The sequence below is a fragment of the Lissotriton vulgaris genome, chromosome 1_1 (genome assembly GCF_964263255.1).
Source record: "Lissotriton vulgaris chromosome 1_1, aLisVul1.2, whole genome shotgun sequence".
Taxonomy (NCBI): domain Eukaryota; kingdom Metazoa; phylum Chordata; class Amphibia; order Caudata; family Salamandridae; genus Lissotriton; species Lissotriton vulgaris.
This window is the reverse complement of record NC_141685.1, coordinates 674,721,150-674,743,586: the sequence shown is the minus strand read 5'-3', so window position 1 is coordinate 674,743,586 and position 22,437 is coordinate 674,721,150. Positions and strand designations below refer to the sequence as shown.

Below are 22,437 nucleotides of genomic sequence, written 5' to 3'. Positions count from 1 at the left end.
GGGGTGGGAGGGTGAGGGAGTGTGAGGGGGTGAGTGAAGTGAAGGGGGGTGAGTGGGGATGAGGCGGGGTGAGGGTGAGGGTGAGGGTGTATGAGGGTGAGGGCGGGTGAGGGGGGTGATAGGGTGAGGGGGTGTGGTGTGAGGCTGAGGGAGTTTGAGGGTGAGGGAGGGTGAGGGGGTGTGGTACAGATCACTCAAATTATTTATTTACTTGCAGGCATCTTGAAGAGTGTGTGATCAATTAGGCAATTACATTTAACATCATAACTGTACTTTCTCAAGAATTTATAAACTGCAAAAGTAACCACTTCTGGTACATTTTCTGTTAATGAGCAGTATGCTGCCCTCGTGAACGGTTTTCCTGTCTGTTGGGTGTAGGTGCTAAGAGCCCGACAGTCTTGGCGTTGCTCCGGGGACAAGGCATCGGAGAGTTGGACCCCTTCCACTGAGCCATCTTTTTCACGGGTCCTCAGTAGGTCAGGGAGGGGCTCAGTCTTCTTCCGTCCCACTATCTGTTGCCATCAGTAGGCTGAGTTCCGAGCGTACGAAGTGTGGTTTGAGTCTGTTGGCGTGGAGGACCCGGAGGGGGTTCCGGGGGGACTCCATGTCTATTAGGTAGGTGACAGGGCCCTTGCGCTCAATCACCTTGAAGGGTCCTGTCCATTTGTCCTGCAAGGCACAAGGTTCGACTGGAGACATCACCCATACTTGCTGACCGGGCTCGAACTCAATGGAGGAGGCATGTTGATCGTACCATTTCTTCATGTCCTCCTGACTGGCCTCAAGATTGGCTTTGGCGAGTTCCCTGAATCGCCGGGTCTGGTTGCGGAGGGTCAGGAGATACTTATACACGTCCGGAGGGGTCTTCTGGGGGGCCATCTCCCATCCTTCCTTGACCAGGCTGAGGGGGCCCCGGACAGGGTGTCCGTACAGGAGCTCGAAGGGGCTAAAGCCGAGGGATTTCTGGGGAACTTCTCGGTAGGCGAAGAGGAGGCACGGGAGCAGCACGTCCCATTGGCGACGTAGGGGTTCTTCCAGGCCTATGATCATACCCTTGAGAGTGCGGTTAAACCGCTCGACCAGTCCGTTTCCTTGCGGGTGATAGGGGGTCGTGAACCGGTAGGTAAGCCCGCACTGCTGCCAGAGAGATTTCATGTACTTGGAGATGAAGTTCGTGCCCCTGTCGCTGACGACTTCCCGGGGGAAGCCCACTCGAGAGAAGATCCCCATTAAGGCTCGGCCTACCACGGGTGCTGTCACGGTCCGCAGAGGGATGGCCTCGGGATAGCGGGTGGCGTGGTCCACCAGGACCAGGATGAACCGGTGCCCCTGTGCTGTTCGGGGGTCCAGGGGCCCCACAATGTCTATTCCCACCTGTTCGAACGGGGTGGTGACGACGGGAAATGGCTGCAAAGGAGCTTTGATTTTTCGGCCGCTCTTCCCGCTGGCCTGGCAGGTGGGGCAGGCCCGGCAGTGGTTAGAGACATCATTTCGCATTCTTGGCCAGTAAAAGTGTGTTACCAGGCGGTTGTAGGTTTTGTCTTGTCCCAGGTGTCCAGCAATGGGGACATCGTGCGCTAAGTTCAACAGGAAGTCCCTGAAGCGGAGGGGTACCACCAGCACCCGGCTGGCCCCCAACTCGGCAATTCTTTGCTCGCTGTATAGTAGGTCATTGTCCCAATAGATCCAGTGGGCCCCCGCGGTGTCAACTGCGCTCTGGGCGAGGGCTTGCTGTCGGAGTCCCTCGAGGGAGGGACAGGTCTTCTGTTCTTGCAGGAATTGTTCCTGGGTGGGTCCACCCTCTTGACGCCACTGGGCCAGTTCTGGGAAGTCCTGGAGCGGAGCGGGCCCTTCTTGGTTTTGCTCTGGGTGATTGGTACTGAGGGCGTCTCCCTCCGGGAAGATCGGGGGAGGAGGTGCTGGCCATTCGGGTTCTTCGGGACTGGGGATGGCGAGGGCGGCCATGGACCGGGTCGTTACGCAGGCCCAGTCAGGGAGGCCCAACATCCCCAGGTGCTCCCTTCTTTCAACTGCTGCCCAGGGGGAACTTTCGAGGTCGTTTCCCAGGAGGCAGTCCACTGGGGCATCATCGCGGACAGTCACCTTCAGCATACCGGACACTCCTCCCCACTCGAAGGGGACGCAGGCCATCCGACACAGGCTCTCTGAATTGTCAGCTGATCAGACGGGGCAAAGAACGTTGGGCAGGATCTGCTCTGGGGTTACCAGGTGACAGCGGACTGCCGTCACACTGGCCCCGGTGTCACGCAGGGCTTCGGCCTTGCGCCCATTTATGTTCACCCACTGGCTGTATTTTCTCGTGTTGGCGGGTAGGGGAGCCAGCAGGATCATGTCTCTTTCCCCTAGGCAAACCAGGGTCATGGCGGCGGGTTCCCACTCGGGCTGTTCCTGTTCGTACTCTTCATAATCTTCGGGAGCTTGCTCCTCTCCCAGGGCGGCGGCAGCGACCTGGCGGGGTATAGGACTCTGGTTTTTCGGGCAGTTAGGGTCGTTGGCATAGTGGCCGGTCCGCTGGCACCGGTGGCAAGTCACGTTGGCTCGGAACCCTGGACGCATCGGGGGGTTTCCCCTACCGGCCGGGGGCGGGGTGTTGTTGGCGGGAGCCGTCGGGACGGCGTCTCTGCCCCGACCCTGGCCTCCTCCTCCTCGGGGACGATGGGGACCTTGGTTGGTTCTGTTTGGTTCACTGGGTCCGCTTCGGGCAACTCGAGTGCTTTCCCATCGGTCAGCTTCGGCGGAGAGTTGCCGAGGTTCAGTCAGTTTACTGTCGAGGAGGTGCTGCCTGAGCTCGACGAAGCAATTGTTGGAGAGGTGTTCCCACACAATGAGGTTAAAGAGTTGCTCGTAGGTGGTTACGTGGTTGCCCTTGATCCACCCCTCGAATTCTCTGCTGAAATAGTTCACGTACTCCACCCAAGTTGTACCCGGGATCCGTTTGCAGTCGCGGAACCGCTGGCGGTACATCTCGGGCGTGAGCCTGTATCGAGTGAGGAGGGCGGCCTTCATGTGGTCATAGGACGTCATCTGATGGTCCGGCAGTTGCAGCAGGGCGTCGCGCCCCTCATTGATGAACCTCCCCCATAACCCGGCTCCCCAGTCACTTCGATCAATCCGGTGGGAGGTCATGGCTATCTCATAGGCTTTGAACCACTGCTGGATATCGTCGTTCCGATAATATTCTCTGACGACATCCTTGGGGATGTGGACTTTCGGTTCTGCAGGGCCCGGAGGGTTCGGGCGCTCGGGCACCCCGAGATCTTTATTCTGTTTCCGCATCTCTATTTCTGCTAGCTTGCGCTCATGTTCGTATGCCAGTTTTTTCTCTTCTAGTTCCCTCTGCCTTTGTTTCTCTTCCCGCTCCTCTCGGAGCCGCAAGTGTTCTAATGTTATCTTTTGTTCCGCTAATTTCAGCTCCCCGTCCAACCGAAGCCGTGCCAACTCTAATTCATGGAGTCTGCTTTTCTCTCGTTCTCGGCTCTCCTCCAGGGAGAGACCCGATCTCCTTTCTTCTGTCAGGGGGGTGTTCGTTTCTGGTGCCTCGAGGTTTTGGTTTTGGGATACGGCCGTACCCGTTTCTGCCCAAGATTCTAGGGCGTGTTTGAAGTCTTCTTTCGTGCTCAGTCCGGTGGTAGCAATGCCTAGTTCTGTGCAAAATTGCTTTAGTTCTCGGTGGTTGTACTCTTCTAGTTTCTCCATCTGGAATTTCTCTGTGGATCCGCTCTCTTTTGTTGTCATGGTGGTTGAGTCGTGGGGTGAGTTACTCTCTGTACGATTACGCGTTGGTTCGGATCGCGCCGCTGGCCACCAATGTTAGACGGGGACCTGGAGGGTCGGCCGAGGACAAGGGGAGAGGCCTCCGGTGAGGGCCGTCTCCAGCGATCGTACAGACAAGTAACTTCCCCCCCTCAGATGGACACCACACAAGGATGAGGTCAACACTCTTTATATACGATTCTTGAAGCAAGGATATCAGCGATACAGTGAGGTCGGGACACGAGGGTCCTCTCAATTCTAGTCTCTGAGGGAAAAGGGTAGCGGGACAGTCTTGGTACCGGTCTGGTACTGAGGTGGTAAGATGGATAGCTCACAATCCTCGAGCTCTGAGTCCTGGGAGGTCGGGCCGCGGCAGCGCCAGCCGGCCTAGGCGATGGTTCACACAAGGATGGGCCGCGGCAGCGCCAGCAGGTCCCGACGAAGATGTAGGTGGCAGAGGGCCGCGGCAGCGCCAGCAGGTCCCGACGAAGGATGTAGGTTGCAGAGGGCCGCGGCAGCGCCAGCAGGTCCCGACGAAGGATGTAGGTTGCGGAGGGCTGCGGCAGCGCCAGCAGGTCCCGACGAAGGATTTAGGTTGCAGAGGGCCGCGGCAGCGCCAGCAGGCAGGACGATAATTCACAAAGCAGGGCTGCGGCAGCGCCAGCAGTCCGTCAAGGATGAGTTCTTCTAGGTGTCTCTCGACTCCAGGATACAACTGCCTTCCTGCTCTGGAGCTGCCCCAGTTATAGGTCTGGCCTCCTTTGATGTCCGGACCCTCGCTCTTGGAGGTCGGGAGGTCCGGGATGAGGGAGTCCAGACACCCAGCAGGGGGGTGGAGCCAGCGCCCGGGGAGGCTGGGGGCGATCGGCACCTGGCGGGGGAGAGCCATCGACACTCCTCTCACCCATTGACCTGCCAAGTGGTCCGTTCACCTCCTGGGTGGATGGTGGTGCCTCGATGTCGGGGCCTGGCCAGGCCCAGGGTTGGGGTCGAGCTGCGGCCACGCGGCCTCGTGGTGCAGTGTCCAAGATGGCGGCTGGGCCGGGGCAATGCTGCTGATGGTGGCCCGGGCCGGCCGATGTCGTGGTGTTCGGGGGCAGGCGTCCCGTTGGGGACGGGTTGCGGGTGGCTTCTATTGGTTGCCGGGAGGGTTCTTTCTGGAGATGCAGGAAGAGCCGGTGTCCGGGCCCTATCATGCGGGGAGGGAGCGGGCCTTCCACGAGGCCTGTCCAACAAGGGCCACCTGCAATTTATGATTAAAGAATTAAAGAATAAAGTCAACCCCACAATGGAAGCGCTCACAGGATGTCCAGAAAGTGCAAAGGTCCCATGCAGATGCCAGAGGCAAGGCCGCCTTCCAGGTAACGAGTCTGCCTGGTGACTCGGCCATGCCATAGGCGGCCTTTCAGCTCTGGTGCAGTTTATACAAAGATATGTAGTATTTACAGGAATTGGAACCTTTAATAACGCAACCAAAATGCAACTGAGTATTTGATAGTTCAACATAGATCGTCATGTTATATTACCATTAGGATCCCCTCCCCTCCTCAAGGAAGACTGGAATGCATGACTGTTTACTTATTGCTTTGCTCTACCAATAGTTTAGAAACCCAGTTTCCTCAATTAACTTTACTTGGGAATTGAAATTCACTTTCTAACGTTCTATGAGGTGGATGACACAATATTAAGGTCATAGGCAACATGAAAAGTTGTCTCAGCTACACATATTTAACACTTACTTTGTATAAACTACAGAGACTTCAATGTCATTATTTGTATAGCTTTTGAAATAACTTTGTTTTCCTTAACATGTGCATTTAAAGCATATTGCAGCCTTCCTTCCTATATTGGAAGTGGGGAAAAAACGGAGGACACCTTAAGAGCAACAGACCTAAGGCCGCACAGTTTAAAACTCGGAAAAACCAATGTAAAGTTTTGTGATTTTAAACAGGTAGTCCCACAATACAACTCGTTTTCAAAGTATAAGAATCGAGAAAAAAAATAAACTACGAGCTTATTCAAACAAAGTACATAGGTGTTAAAGCCTACCGTCCCTCTTTAGACTGAGATATTGGGATTTCATGGCTATCCAAATCTCACTAAGAAGGGATATGGGGCGCATTGAAAGCTGGAGGGCTCGCGTGGAAGCAGAGTGGTCATTTCGCCCATGCAGCAGCAACTAGGAGGCCTGCTCGGGGCTGCGCAGTCTTGGGCCTCACCCTGCCTACCAAGAGACTGAGCGCGCAGGAAGAGAGGCCATCTGCTCATACTATAGGGGACTGGCATCTCCCCCCTCACCTCGCCTCTCTGCCCAACGGCTGGGCCAGACCACGGTCTGCGCACCCACCTCCCTAACAGAGGCGCCCACCAGCTCTTTTTTATTATGAATGAAAAACGCTGTATGCAAATGAAGGCGACTCTAGGAAAAAAGATGGCCGATGCTTGCGCTTCCATTTGATGCGGGTGGAGGGGGAATGTCCGGAGCCTCGGCCGCCGCATGCTAGACAATGCAGGGGGGTGGGGAAGGCTCAGAAACTCCAAAGTGTAAGGGAACGCTGATTACACCTAAATCTGAAGCCCCCTCCCTGTTAAAATGGTCCGTGCCAGGGAAGGGTGTAGCAGATGGGAGTGGGGGTTCCCTGCCAAGACCGGAGCAACCCCGTGAAGTCCTGGGTAGCAACTGACGTGTAGCCACCAGCGCGAGCCCTGCAGAAGTAAACACGGCGGCAGGGGGGCGTGCAGCAGCTCTTCTGACCCCCGAAGGCTAAAATCCCATGCACCAACCACCTACCCCCACCCACAACACACAACCCATTCCTGCCGGAGCCCCCAACTCACTCCTCCGGCTGTTCTTCCTCGTTCATTTTCCTCCTCTGCGGCGGCCCGCAGCAGCGCCCTGCGGCTCCGTGCTCCACATCTCATTGGTCACATTCTCGGACCTTCCTCAACTTTTTATTATGTTTCAATAGTTATCCGGGGGAAGTCGGTGGGGGGGATGTCCCAAAAGTAAAAGAAAACCAAGGTGTAACTGCAAAAGAAGAGCCGTCCCGGAGAGTGCTGCGCAGCATGGCCGTGTCAGAGGCTTAAAGGCGCTGAGTGGGTAGCTGGGAGGGAGGCTGGTGAGCCCAAGGAAAAGCGCATAAAGCGGTCTGTCGCAAGATTCAGTAAGCATGACCGTGCCATCTCTTAGAATTCGTTCAGCGAGCCCACAGCGCGTATGAAGCTGTAGATCGCAGAAAGTGCTCAATTCAGAATTCATTCAGTGTGCCATATACAGAAAGCGCCCGATCACCACAGAATTCATTTAGTGACCCAAAGCGAGCCCACTCCTGCAAAAGGCAGGACGAAAATAACAAAAACATGGCGAGACAAAAAAAAAAAAATCCGCCCACCGCCGCAATGCCGTTCACAAAGGGGCGGAGAGCGAAAAAATCACCGGAACGCCCACGAATCTGCTCCGTGAATTACGGACAGATCTCTCTTCCAATGGCTAGCCTCCATTTATGGAGCTAGCCAATGGAAGAGAGAGGCGGGACAAAGCCCCGTACTGAAAAACATAAGATTTCGCCTGCGCGAACATTGCTGCGCAGTGGACGCCAAGCGAAACCTAAAAAGTCACTCCTAGGTAGGCCTTGTACCCCAAAGGGGAGTGTGCATGGTATTTTGAAAGTGAGGCACATAGAAAATTATTATTACCATGTCCCTTTGTAAGCTCCTCGCTTATTTATTTAAAGTACGATTAACCCCAGGTCTTTGTAGATCTCATGGGTGCTCATGAATTTGCGCTGTTTTAGTCAGGCCTTAGTTGCTGCCACTGTTTACAACGCGGAGAGCTACCAGTAAAGAACAGATGCAGATAAGTGCAAGGCCCATTCACACTCCCCTATATACCAACACAAGCATAAATGCACACCCCTCATTCCTTTTCATACACAAAGTCATTACCCTATGAGCAGCAGCAGTGAAGGTGAGGCTGACCGAGAGGGTGAGGTAGCGAGACAAGTGAGTTGTAGAGAGAGAGAGAGAGAGAGAGAGAGAGAGAGAGAGAGAGAGAGAGTGAGTGAGTGAGAGAATGCGGAGGCAAAGAGAGGTTAAGGTAAAGCAGAGAGACTGGATGGTAATAGGAAGGAGGCTGAGGCAGGAGGGAGAGTTGTGAGAAAAAAGGAGGCTGGTGAGGGGGATAGATGAAGGCGACGAGGAGGGTGAGCAAGAGGTGAAAGAAGGGCAAGGAACGGAGAAAGGCGAGTGTTGGACAGGCCACATGAAAGGCCGCTCTCCCCCGGCCCGACCAGGCCTGAGCCCGGTCACGCAGGTACTACACACCACCCTTGCACGTCCTCCGTCCCCTCAGGGACCCCTGCCCTCGAGCATGTCAACCTCGTGGGTCCGATCCACTGCCAGCCCACGCGCCCATTCCGGGGCGCCATCTTGGACACTCCACCACGTGGCCACCTGGCCCCCGGCCGACCTCAACCCTGGGCCTGGCCAGGCCTCAGACATCCCGGCACCACCATCCACCCAGGAGGTGAGCGGGCTACTTGGCAAGTCAATGGGAGAAGGAGGTGTCGATGGCTCTCCCCCACCAAGTGCCGCTCGCCCATCGCCTCCCCGAGCGCTGGCTCCACCCCCCTGCTGGGTGTCTGGACTCCCTCATCCCGGACCTCCCGACCTCCAAGTGCGAGGGTCCGGACATCAAAGCACACCAGCCCTATAACTGGGGCAGCTCCAGAGCAGGAAGGCAGTTGTATCTTGGAGTCGAGAGACGTAAAGAGGAACTCATCCTAGACGGACTACTGGCGCTGCCGTAGCTCTGTCTTGTGCACCATCGTCCTGCCTGTTGGCGCTGCCACAAGACTTCGCAACCTTCATCTCCTTCATCGTCGTCGGGACCTGCTGGCGTGGCCGCGGACCGTTGTAACCGTCATCTTCACCGGGACCTGCAGGCTCCGCCGCGGACCGTCGTTTTTCCTTTGTCCATCTCGGGACCTGCTGGCTCCGCCGCGGCCCGATCATCTAGAACGCCGAGCTCGAGGATTGAGAGCTATTTTCCACTCATCGGTAACAAGACTGTCCCGCTACCCCTTTTCCTAAACCAGAGACCAGAACCGAGGGGACCCCTGAGTCCAGACCTCCTTGTATCATATCATCGTAACCTAAGAATTGCATATAAAGCCTCGTTAAACTTCAACCTTGTGTGGTGTCCGTCTGTGGGGGGGAAGTTACTTGTCTGTACAGTCGTTGGAGACGGCTCTCCCCGGAGACCTCTCCCCGTAGTCTCGGCCGACCCTCCCGGTCCGTCTAACATTTGGTGGCCAGCGGCGCGATCCGAATCACCGCATAACGTACAGAGAGTAGCTCACCCCACGACGAAATCACAATGACAACTAAAGAAAGCGGATCAACCGAGAAGTTCCAAATGGAGAAATTAGAGGAGTACAGCCATCGTGAACTAAAACAATTCTGCATCGAACTGGGTATCGCTACCACCGGACTAAGCACCAAAGATGATTTTAAGCATGCCCTAGAATCTTGGGCAGAGACCGGGGCTGCCGGAACCCCCGATCAAAGCACCGCAGAAAAAACCACCACGGCCCCTGAAGGGCAAAGAACGGGTCTCTCGCAAGACGAGATCCAGGAAAGAGAAAGAACCCGACTACACGAGCTAGAAATGGCCCGGCTCAAAATGGACGTTGAACTTAAGTTGGCCGAACAAAAAATCAACTTAGAGCACCTGCGTCTCCGAGAAGAAAGAGAGGAGAAACAGAGACAAAGGGAGCTCGAGGAAAAGAAACTGGCATACGAACACGAACGGAACCTAGCCGAGATCAACCTACGCAAGCAGAATAAAGAAGTAGGGGTGCCCGAGCGACCCCACACCTCAGGGGCCACAGAGAAAAAGGTACACATCCCCAAGGATGTTGTCCGAGAATATTTCCGAGAGGACGACATCCAACAATGGTTTAAGGCCTATGAAATCGCTATGACTGCACACCGGATCGATAGAAGCGATTGGGGAGCCGGTCTATGGGGGAGATTCCTCAATGAGGGCCGCGATACCCTGCTACAGCTCCCGGACCACCAGATGACCTCCTATGACCATATGAAAGCGGCACTCCTCACCCGCTATGGCCTCACGCCCGAGATGTACCGTCAGAGGTTCCGAGACTGCACCCGCATCCCGGGTACAACTTGGGTGGACTATGTAACCTACTTTAGCCGAGCCTTCGAGGGCTGGATCAAAGGAAGCAATGTCACGACCTATGAACAACTGTTCAATCTGATGGTATGGGAGCATCTGTCGAACAATTGCTTCATTGAACTCCGCCAACACCTCCTCGACAGCAAGTTAACGGATCCCCGGCAGCTCGCAGCCGAAGCTGACCGGTGGGAGATCACCAGAGTGGGCCGGATGGGTCCTACGAACAGAACCGGAACAACAATGGTCAGCACCGACCCAGAGGAGGAGGAGGGGGCCAAGGACGAGGAAGAGACAACGCTCCGGTCGCCCCCGCTACCAGCACCACCCCCCCGGCCAACCGGGGCAGCACCCCGGCGCGACCGGGGTACAGAGCCAATGTCACGTGTCACCGATGCCAACGGGTCGGCCACTATGCAAACGACCCAAATTGCCCGCAGTACCAGAGCCCAAGACCCCGCCAAGTGGCCGCTGCGGCCCTAGGGGAAGAACAGATCTCCGAGGAGCAGGAAGAATACGAACAAGAGCATCAAGAGTGGGAGCCAGCCGCCATGGCTCTAGCATGCTTAGGGGGGAAAGACATGGTCCCGCGGGTCCCCCTACCCGCTAACACCCAGAAGTACAGCCAATGGGTGAGCATCAATGGACGCCGGGCCGAAGCCCTTCGTGACACCGGGGCCAGTGTAACAGCCGTCCGCTGTCACCTGGTGACCCCAGAACAGTATCTACCGAACATTCTCTGCCCTGTACGATCAGCCGATAACTCGGAAAGTCTGTGTCGGATGGCCTGCGTCCCTTTCGAATGGGGAGGGGTCTCCGGCATGTTGAAAGTAACGGTCCGAGACGATGCCCCCGTAGACTGCCTCCTGGGAAATGACCTTGAAAGCTCTCCGTGGGCAGCCGTGGAGCGAAGAGAACACCTGGGGATGTTAGGCGTCCCGGACTGGGCGTGCGTCACCACCCGGTCCATGGCCGCCCGTGCCAACCACCGCCCCGAAGAACCCGAATGGCCGGCACCACCGCCCCCAGTCGCCCCAGCCGAAACCACCGACCGTGACATCCCCCCCGAACCAGCTCAACCTTCCGACCTCGCTAACCTCGACCAGTGGCCTCAAGAGGGGGGGCCCACGCAAGAACAATTTCGCCAAGAACAGAAGACCTGTCCCTCCCTCGAGGGACTCCGCCAGCAAGCGCTCGCCCAAAGCGCAGGGGATACCTCCGGAACTCATTGGGTCTACTGGGACAATGATCTGCTGTACAGCGAGCAAAGAATCGCCGAGCTGGGGGCCAACCGAGTATTAGTGGTGCCCCTCCGTTTTAGAGACTTTCTGCTAAACCTGGCCCACGATGTCCCCCTGGCAGGACACCTGGGACAAGATAAAACCTACAGTCGCCTAGTGACCCACTTCTTCTGGCCCAAAATGAGGAACGATGTGCACCAGCATTGCCGGTCTTGCCCCACGTGCCAAGCCAGTGGAAAGAGCGGCCGCAAACTAAAGGCTCCCCTGCAACCTTTTCCTGTGGTCACTACCCCGTTTGAGAGGGTCGGAATAGACATTGTGGGGCCCCTGGACCCGCGCACAAAACAAGGCCATCGATTCATCTTGGTGCTAGTGGACCACGCCACCCGCTACCCTGAGGCTGTCCCTCTGCGGACTGTGACAGCCCCGGTAGTCGGCCGGGCTCTGATGGGGATCTTCTCCCGTGTGGGCTTCCCCCGAGAAGTCGTCAGCGACAGGGGCACGAACTTTATTTCTAAATACATGAAATCCCTCTGGCAACAGTGCGGGGTCACCTACCGATTCACGACCCCCTATCACCCTCAAGGGAACGGACTCGTTGAGCGGTTCAACCGCACGCTAAAGGGGATGATCGGGGGGTTGGAAGAGCCCCTCCGTCGCCAGTGGGATGTGCTGCTGCCGTGCCTCCTCTTCGCTTATCGAGAGGTCCCCCAGAAATCCCTGGGCTTCAGCCCATTTGAACTGCTATATGGACACCCAGTGCGGGGGCCGCTCAGCCTAGTCAAAGAAGGCTGGGAGCTGCCTCCGTTAAAGAACCCTCCAGATGTCTTCCGGTATCTCTTAACCCTCCGCAACCAGACCCGGCGGTTCCGGGAACTGGCAAAAGCCAACCTAGAGGCCAGTCAAGAGGACATGAAAAAGTGGTATGACCGGAATGCCTCATCCATTGAATTTGAACCTGGCCAACAGGTATGGGTGATGTCCCCCACCGAACCATGCGCCCTACAAGACAAATGGACGGGGCCCTTCAAAGTAATCGAGCGCAAGGGTCCTGCCACCTATCTCATCGACATGGAATCCTCCCGGAACCCACTCCGGGTCCTCCACGCTAACAGACTAAAGCCCCACTTTGTGCGTACAGAACTCAGCCTCCTGATGGCCACAGACACTGGGGCTGAAGAAGACTCCGAGCCCCTCCCTGACCTCCTACGGACTCGGGAGCAAGACGGCTCCGTGGATGGGGTCCGACTCTCGGAGGCCCTCACCAGAGAGCAACGCCAGGAATGTCAAGTCCTCCTATCACAGTTCGCCAGCCTGTTCTCCCTCACCCCAGGTGTCACTTCCTGGTGTGTGCACGATGTGGACACGGGGGACAGCCCCCCTATCCGCCACCGGGCCTACCGCGTGCCAGATCGGGTACGGGCATGCATCCAGGAAGAAGTAGCCAAGATGCTCACACTCGGGGTCATCGAGGCCTCAGACAGCCCCTGGGCCAGCCCTGTAGTACTGGTCCCCAAAGCAGCTGCCCCCGGCACCACACCAGAACTCCGGTTCTGCGTCGACTACCGGGGCTTGAATGCGGTCACCCGAACGGACGCACATCCCATCCCCCGGGCAGATGAACTGATCGACCGCATGGGAGCTGCCCGCTACCTCAGTATCTTCGACCTGACGGCGGGCTACTGGCAGATCGGCCTCACACCCCGGGCGCAAGAACGTTCTGCCTTTTCCACACCCGATGGCCATTACCATTTCACAGTCATGCCCTTCGGCATGAACGCCCCAGCGACATTCCAACGGCTCGTCAATCAGGTCCTGGCGGGGCTCGAAGGATTCAGCGCCGCCTACCTAGACGACATCGCTGTGTACAGCCACCATTGGTCCGAGCACCTCCACCACCTCCGAGCAGTGCTGCAAGCCCTACAGCGGGCTGGCCTCACGATCAAGGCCAGCAAATGTCAAATTGGGCAAGGGTCTGTAACCTACCTCGGGCACCAGGTGGGAAGCGGCCTGGTGGCCCCTCTGCAGCTAAAAATTGCCGCCATCCAGTCCTGGCAGTCCCCCATCACCCAGACCGAGGTGCGAGCCTTCCTGGGCCTCACAGGCTACTACCGAAGGTTCGTGAAAGACTATGGGACTATAGTGGGGCCCCTCACAGAACTCACGTCGAAAAACCAGCCCAAGAAAGTCAACTGGACCCCAGAGTGTCAAGCTGCCTTTGAACAATTGAAAGCCGCCATGTGTTCCGCCCCTGTGCTCCAGGCCCCCGACTACAGCCGGGAGTGCGTCGTTCAGACGGATGCCTCCGACCATGGCATTGGGGCAGTCCTGTCTCAAGTGAACACCGACGGCCTTGATCAACCGGTGGCCTTCATTAGCCGGCGACTCCTACCGCGGGAACAGCGCTGGAGCACCATAGAGAGGGAGGCCTTCGCTGTGGTATGGGCCCTCAAAAAGCTCCGGCCCTACCTTTTTGGCACACACTTTCGGGTACAGACCGACCACCGACCCCTGCAGTGGCTGATGCAGATGCGGGGGGAAAACCCAAAGTTACTACGCTGGTCCATCTCCCTACAAGGTATGGACTTCACAGTCGAACACCGGCCTGGGCCAGATCACGCCAACGCGGATGGCCTGTCCCGGTTCTTCCGCCTCGACGAGGAGAGTCCCCAAGAGGATGGGTAACTCTCCCCGCCTTCAGCTGGGGGGGACGCATGTTGGACAGGCCACATGAAAGGCCGCTCTCCCCCGGCCCGACCAGGCCTGAGCCCGGTCACGCAGGTACTACACACCACCCTTGCACGTCCTCCGTCCCCTCAGGGACCCCTGCCCTCGAGCATGTCAACCTCGTGGGTCCGATCCACTGCCAGCCCACGCGCCCATTCCGGGGCGCCATCTTGGACACTCCACCACGTGGCCACCTGGCCCCCGGCCGACCTCAACCCTGGGCCTGGCCAGGCCTCAGACATCCCGGCACCACCATCCACCCAGGAGGTGAGCGGGCTACTTGGCAAGTCAATGGGAGAAGGAGGTGTCGATGGCTCTCCCCCACCAAGTGCCGCTCGCCCATCGCCTCCCCGAGCGCTGGCTCCACCCCCCTGCTGGGTGTCTGGACTACCTCATCCCGGACCTCCCGACCTCCAAGTGCGAGGGTCCGGACATCAAAGCACACCAGCCCTATAACTGGGGCAGCTCCAGAGCAGGAAGGCAGTTGTATCTTGGAGTCGAGAGACGTAAAGAGGAACTCATCCTAGACGGACTACTGGCGCTGCCGTAGCTCTGTCTTGTGCACCATCGTCCTGCCTGTTGGCGCTGCCACAAGACTTCGCAACCTTCATCTCCTTCATCGTCGTCGGGACCTGCTGGCGTGGCCGCGGACCGTTGTAACCGTCATCTTCACCGGGACCTGCAGGCTCCGCCGCGGACCGTCGTTTTTCCTTTGTCCATCTCGGGACCTGCTGGCTCCGCCGCGGCCCGATCATCTAGAACGCCGAGCTCGAGGATTGAGAGCTATTTTCCACTCATCGGTAACAAGACTGTCCCGCTACCCCTTTTCCTAAACCAGAGACCAGAACCGAGGGGACCCCTGAGTCCAGACCTCCTTGTATCATATCATCGTAACCTAAGAATTGCATATAAAGCCTCGTTAAACTTCAACCTTGTGTGGTGTCCGTCTGTGGGGGGGAAGTTACTTGTCTGTACAGTCGTTGGAGACGGCTCTCCCCGGAGACCTCTCCCCGTAGTCTCGGCCGACCCTCCCGGTCCGTCTAACAGCGAGGAAGAGAAAGGTGAGGTGGAAATAGAAGGGTGAAGTGCAGTGAAATTAAGTTGATGCATAGTGAGATAATGGGGAGGTCAGGAGGGAGTGAAAGTTGGATAAAGCGGAAAGAGAGGCAGGTGAGGTGAGATTAATAGGAGTCCACCCATACTCTTGCTCATCACCTGTAGAACAGTACAGCTGTTAATAAAATATTTCACTTGATAATTAACCATGACATTGTTGTCCTGCGTTTTTTTCTCAATTTAGATATTCCTGAAAAATAATACTTTAATCATCATCCAGTTATTTCTGCACCCCGTTGTCTTCTGTAGGTTGTATTCACAGTTCTGACACTATCTTGTTGACTTGCCCCTGAATCGGCTTCCCAATCTGGCTACTTTGCCTTTCGAGTGAAGTACAGGTAATATCCCATCAGGTCTGTTTAAACTTTCTAGTCTCTTCCCAACTGTCCTCGCCTGTGGCCACCCATCTACACAATGCTACTATCTTAGATAACATCCATGGACATCCACTGCCTCCTTTCTTCTAGTTCTCCCGTAATCCATATTACCCTCTCAGACAGTAGAGTCTGACATGTTTGGACAACACTAATCTCGCCAAGCATTTGACTGAATAGCTCTCAACAATGCAATATTCCAATCTGTTGAATCCGGACTATTTTAGTTCTAGCCTTGGGGCAGACCTATTGTCTACAGTCAGATACTGAGTGAGCTTTGAATTAGCTTCTTCCTCATGATTAAACGTCTTTTTCTTTATCAGTTTCCTACTCCTTCCTTGATAGTTTCTTTCAGCTATGTTTGAATGTAGATGCCATGCATATGTTTCCCTGGCACCGATGAATCTCGGGAAGTGGTGCCAAGCGTTTGGTTTCCAACCAAGGGTATTTCCCATGACCATTTACTTCCAGAGATGTTTAACTACAGGTTTCTTTAACAAATCGAAGCCTTGGAATTTGACTCCCTCATGCAATACAGAACTGACTTCAGCCAGAAACAATATAGGATACAAATCTGCCCCCCCTTAAGCAGTCCATTTATACAAACTAAACAAGTAATGGAGAAAATGCAAATTATAGGGGCAGGTGCATGTGCCACCTTACCTTGGAGTGTATTCACCAGTTTTTGGGGTGGAGCAATATGTGAGTGCGACTTATGTTGAGGGTCGGCAAGATATATCCAGGAGAAAATTATTCGATTACTGATGTGCATGGGGGAAGTGCAATGAGCAAGATGTGCTTTTTTAACTGATTGAACTAAAAAATGTAGTTGACCACACCAGAACCTGTTAAACCTGGTCAGTCAAGTTTAGCCATTTTAAATTTTGCACTATCACCATAGTACTTCACACTTGTAAGCCTGGGATAGTGATAGGTAGACTAAGAACGTCTCTTAAATCCTGAAGATTGCCCCAGGTGTGTAAGGCAAGGAATATCTGGGTAGAAACCTGTTGACCAGTAGAAACGTGCTGCGGAAGTTATCATAACTGACCACACATTCATCAAACCAGTTTTTAGTCTTGTACATGTGAACTACAATACCTATACAACTGGAGGATATTTTGACCCAATGCAATTTTACTAAAAAAGCAACTATACCAGGACAAACTACCTCAACCTTGCTCTGAACATGAAACATCAGAGAGTTCTGGATGAGCCAGGGACGACTCTTGGTGGCCGGAAGCCCTTGGAAAAGCACCCATCCTGACAGACCACGCACGGAACCTAGGCGTCATCCTGGATTCTTCACTCTCAATGAACAGACAAGTCAGCGCCGTTACCTCTTCCTGCTTCAACATTCTTCGCATGCTCAGAAAAACATTTCGCTGGATCCCCACCGAAACAAGGAAAACAGTCACCCATGCTCTAGTCACGAGCCGTCTGGACTACGGAAACACCCTCTACGCAGGTACTACCGCTAAACTCCAGAAGAAACTCCAACGAATCCAAAACGCCTCCGCCAGGATCATATTAGACATCCCGCGCAACGAACACATCTCTGGTCACCTGAAAGACCTCCATTGGCTACCCGTCAATAAGAGAATCACCTTCCGACTGCTAACCCACGCACACAAATCACTCTACGACATCGGACCAGAATGCCTCAACTCACGACTATCCTTCTACACCCCCTCCCGCCAACTTCGCTCTTCCAGCCAAGCCCTCGCCACTGTACCTCGCATCAACAAGACCACCATGGGAGGCAGATCATTCTCTTACTTGGCTGCTAAAACATGGAACTCACTCCCCGCTTACCTTCGCCTCACCCAGAACCACCTAGCATTCAGAAAGCAACTTAAAACGTGGATATTTGACAAGTAATCCTCCTCCCATTTCTAAGCGCCTTGAGACCCTCTGGGTAGGTAGTGCGCTATATAAATTCTCTGACTTGACTTGACTGGTGAGGAGTGACCCCAATGATAAATCATGCCACCTAATGTTGGTAAAGGGTATGCTTCCTTTTAAGTAAAACCTGTAGTTCAAAAAGTTATGACAATCCAGCTGGTAGTGGAAAGTGAAATTAATTTATAGACGCTTTCCAGTGACAGACGTAGACCCTTTAAAATTTAGGAGGAAGAACTGTACTGTTCCTTTGAATTAAACAACCTCCCGCTCCACTGTCATGTAAGGATTTCTAAATGTTTGCCGTGTTGAGTTCCCTCTGGGATCCTCCCAGCATGTGGAGTTCAACAACACACATGAAAATAGAAACTTTCGTTTGATTACGACTGCCAGTCAGAAAGACTTGGCGAAGCCAATTGTAGAGTTTGGTCGAGCTGAGACACACTGAAATTGCAAATGCTTGTTTTAACTTGGAATGGTTTCGCGTTAAGAGACTAAAACGTATGCCCTGGTAAATTACTTACTAATTTATGGTATTTGTATTCTCATAGCAAAGGACGGTCTAGGAGAAGAGTTAACACTGTAACTCAGCACTCATGTCATATTTCTATATTTATTTTACACTTTAAAATGTGTAAATTAAATGCTCCAATAAAAAACTTTATGGGTGATGAAAAATTTGTATTGTGTGTTTATGGTTTCTTTTCGATGATCACTCTGCAACGTTAAATTTGTTTTGTTTTTTTCAGCCTCAAGGAATCGGTTCTCCCAGTGTCTATCATGCCGTGATAGTAATATTTTTGGAGTTTTTCGCTTGGGGACTTTTAACGGCACCAACGTTGGTGGTAAGGATTTCCTTTTTTTTCTCCAAAATTTGCAGTAATTTGTGTGTGATATATAAACATATAACAGTTTACATATTTCATCTGCGTGTTTCGTTAACTGTATTTGTCTTCTGGTAAAACAGTATTTTGAAGGGCATTTTTTTCTAAGTTTTGACAGTAGTGTATTAACTAGCGCAGTATACAGAATATATTACTTTGCCACCCTTTTAAAGGGTAGCTAATAAGTGGCAAGTAAAAGCTAGAAAAGTTGAACTGGAAGCGCTTTACACACTCCACAAAGCTAGAAAATTGATTTAAAATGTTCTTGCAAGGTCATCAGGTTCACCAGTGGGACTGAAAATAAATGAGTGGGTGAATTTGTTTTTAGTGTTTTCCTGCACAACACTGTTTGGTAACACTTGTAAATGGTATATAACGTGTTTGTAGATGAACGCAGATGGTCATAGGCTAGCGACTAGCCTGTGATTCATTTCTTCTACCAAGCTGTGCCTAAACAGACCGTGAGAAAACAGAGCGCAGAGCAAACAATCTCTGTAAACAACTTCTTACAGCAAATCAATCCTAATTCCCTCTACCACTCAAACCGGATATGGAGATCTGTAAAATAGAACCTCTTCCTCTTTTCATGTTTCCGGTTTTAAATTAGAGAAGTCTTAGTCATTTGCATTCTTTTAGCTTTTGGTGTGGTTATACATCCCCAACCTATAGAACCGCAAAGACGAACTCTGTTGCTTGAAACTAAAACCCACTGTGTGTCTTTGGCAAGATGGAACCTGACGAGTTTCAAGTTTTACCCCCCATCTTCTGTCTTAGTGTGAAAATGAACAAGAAGTCACATTTTAGAATAGGAGTGAATACAATTTAGAAGGACATAGAGGAGGTGGTAATTAGAATCAGACACTTAACCATACCGCTCGAAGGAAGTGTATTTGTAGACTTACACAAGGGGTTTTTCAAATCATGAATACCACTGGTAACAAAAATGCCCAAAAAAATCTATAAAAAACTTAAATACTATGCCAAGTGGGAAACCCTAGTGGGAGGGAGGGCCTGATCTTTTGGAATGTGTATGTGCTAAGATCGGAGTTGAAGGGATACGATAGCGATGAAGGCGGAAAAAAAGGAGTTGGGAGGGTATAGAGAGTTAGCCGGTGCCAGGGTGTAGTGAAAACGAACAGGCAGCTGTTCCTCTGCACAGGGCATCTGGATGCTCATCTTCATAACCACAATGGAGTGAGTCAGCCAGTCCCACCACACCGGAGTAGTGTACAATATAATCATGATAAACTCTGTCACAAAATTAAGCACCCGGGCTCTCCTTGTAATGAGCTAATCATAATAAACTCTGTCACAAAATTAAGCACCCGGGCTCTCCTATAAGGAGCTGCATTCATACTACAGCCAGGTGTTTATTATAATTTTCTGTAATGAAGGAAAACACAAAACTATTAGTATTTAATTAACTAATCAGGGGGCATGAAAGTGGCGCTGATTCTGAACAAATAAATGCAAGCTCAAAGTGAAAGCTGCACCTTTAATAAATAAATAAAGGCACACTGCCATGAACTGTGTTAGTGGCGTTCACCTCTGCTACTCCTTTACATTAAAATTGAAAGATGTTCAGTGGAGTTACATTTTAAGTCAAAGTGTTGCCGTGCAAACTCGGGAGCAAAGAGGGAATGGTGCGTGGTGGTTCAAGCTGCTTGCATAGTACTTACTCAAAACTAAAGTCTGCAAAATAAACCAGCAGGCAAAGAACAACAAGGGAGGAAGGGTGACGAGACGCATGGGGAGCAGCAGCCTTTGATGTGCCATCAGGCCATGCAGTGAATTATTAGGGGAGGAGAAATGCCGGCCTGAGGCCGAGCGCAAAGCAACAGATGGCTGTGGGGTATGACAAAAGGAGAGAAAGCCTGTGAGCTTATGAAGCTACAAGCACTACACGATTCATAGCACTGTCCATGACTCAACACCAACCCCATTAGCTCTATGGTCTCTACACCTCATCTTAATATTAGGGCCAAATACCAGTTATGTTGCAGTGACATTTTATAGCCTATTTCTAATCCATATCACTTCATAGGCATATTCCCAATCTGCTAGCACAAATCGTTCCCCTGTGGTTAAATACATTTCCAAAGTCTGAAAAGCGCCCTAGAGCCGAGCCCTAAACTCGGTAATCACTGCGTCCATCTCCACAGTGTACATCGATAAACTAATGACAAATTCTGAACAAACAGCCTCCCCTTGAGAGAAACCTGTCGCTAGACTAACAGCAATCTATTCCCAAGGTACACCCCACGGACAAAACGACAAAGTCTCAGGCGTCGGCTACGGCGAGCTCACCTCCTCTGTTTAAATGTTCCCTCGTGTATCCTGGTCCAGAACGGAAGAGACAGTGTTGGTAGAAGTGTCCGTTTAAATACCCTGTCTAATTAGAAAAGTCAACACACCTGTGTACCCTTCAACTTTCCATGATAAAGAGTGAGCACATATTTATGTATTAGAGAGCGAGTTTTTAGCCATACTGCCAAAATGATATGCCTCCTAAATTGCATATGGAGAAAATAAGCTGGTAGCACATACAAATTCTGTATTTGCAATACCTGAAAGTAATTAATAACAAATACTGGAATCATCTGTGAATCAGGCTTATACACGGCGCAAACACCATAAGACTCTTGCTCTAAGGCACGCTGCAAAAGCAATCGTGCTACACGCACGTGTAATCAAGAGCTAAGAAATCAACTATAAGGCTTTCGTATTGGTAAAGTGTCAACACATGTTTTAAACATATCTCTGGGGTGCTGGGCCATTTTCTCAAACGTCACCGCCAAAGTTTCTGCTTGGTATGTTCCATATAGAGAACATCAACTAATAGCATGTGCAGATTCTATATTTACAAAGCCCAACAATAATTGTTAAAAACCAGATACTGCAATCATTTGTAAGTCAAGCTATATGACCGGAACGAAAACCATAAGTCTCTACGTCACAGACTCGCTGCCAAAGCAATCGTGCTACACGCACGTGTAATCATAAACGATGAAATCAAGTGTAAGATATAAAGATTTCGTATTAACAGAATGTCAAACTTGTTTTTAAAAATATCTCTGGGGTGTTGCTAATATGAACCATTAGTTATTATATATGGAACCGCTCCTTAATGCAGTAAATGAGCAATGAGGGTGATACTGGTAAAACAAGTTTAAACAAGGCAGCGCTGGGAGGGGGGCTGGGCACGAACTGAAGTGCTCTGGCAAGAAGCATCAGAGGTGCCACTGGGAGAGCTGCGCTTAGAGCTTAGTGCCGGCACAAAAGGGATGCTGCAGGGCAGGAGTGAGGTGCACTGGCAGAGCTGCACGTGGGTCTGCGCATTGGAGCAGTGGGGCCTACTGCAAGAAGCATCAGAGGTGCCACTGGGAGACCTGTGCTTAGACCTCAGTGCTGGCATAGCAGGGACGCTGCAGGACAGGAGAGAGGTGCATTTAATGGGCCAAGACATTTTTGCTACTGAAATAGCAGGCAATGCTGCAGGGCAGTGCTGATGAAACCTGGAAGAGCTGTGCTTGGAAGTCCGTGCTAAAACAGCAGGGGCGCTGAAGATTGTGGTGCACGGGCAGAGATGGGTGTGGGTGTCAGCACTGGCACAGCTGGGCTAGTTCCGAGGTGCATTGACAGAGCTGCGTGCGGTTTGTGGACTTTGAAATGGTGAGACTGATGAGCATAATGTCAGACGAAAGGAAGAAAGAGTGAAAGCAGTTGTTCTTCAAGCCAAAGTAATCCACTCACTTAAAGACGAGTCCCAGCTCACAGATGGACTCGGAGGATGCGAATTCTCATAACAACAAGCAGATGAAGTGACAGGGGCACAGCAGCCTTTGATGTGCGAGTGAGTGGGAGGGAACAGCAGGGGGCGGAGAAGCAGATTGCCTTCAAGGCAGGAGGCAGGCAGAAGGCTCTGGCAAGCTCATGCACGAGAGTACATGCACTCGTGAAAAACCTCTTTTTTGGGCTCATGGGGAAACTCTTGGTTTCACTGCTATAGACTCGTCCTATTCCATTCCTGCGGAATGGAAATAGGCCGAGACCTAAAAAATAAGAATACAATTGAAATTAAGGAAGCTAGAAGGGAATATGGGAAAATACAAGAGAAGACAAAAATAAGTTGGGATGAGGAAAACTGGGCAGAATTGCTTATTGCTGCCAAGAATAAGGATCAAGTGGGCTTTTGGAGATTACTGGCCAAAGGGAATAATACG

The 22,437-nt window shown here is 52.5% G+C and overlaps 1 protein-coding gene across 1 annotated transcript in view; it reads left to right on the top strand.

The window, feature by feature from the left end:
- The window catches only part of SLC71A1 (solute carrier family 71 member 1), a 290,205-nt gene that overhangs the window by 113,736 nt on the left and 154,032 nt on the right, over positions 1 to 22,437 (top strand). The window contains exon 2 of the mRNA XM_086954554.1: positions 18,080 to 18,175. Coding sequence (XP_086810680.1) covers positions 18,080 to 18,175 — 96 coding nt within the window. The remainder of the gene's footprint in view (positions 1 to 18,079; positions 18,176 to 22,437) is intronic.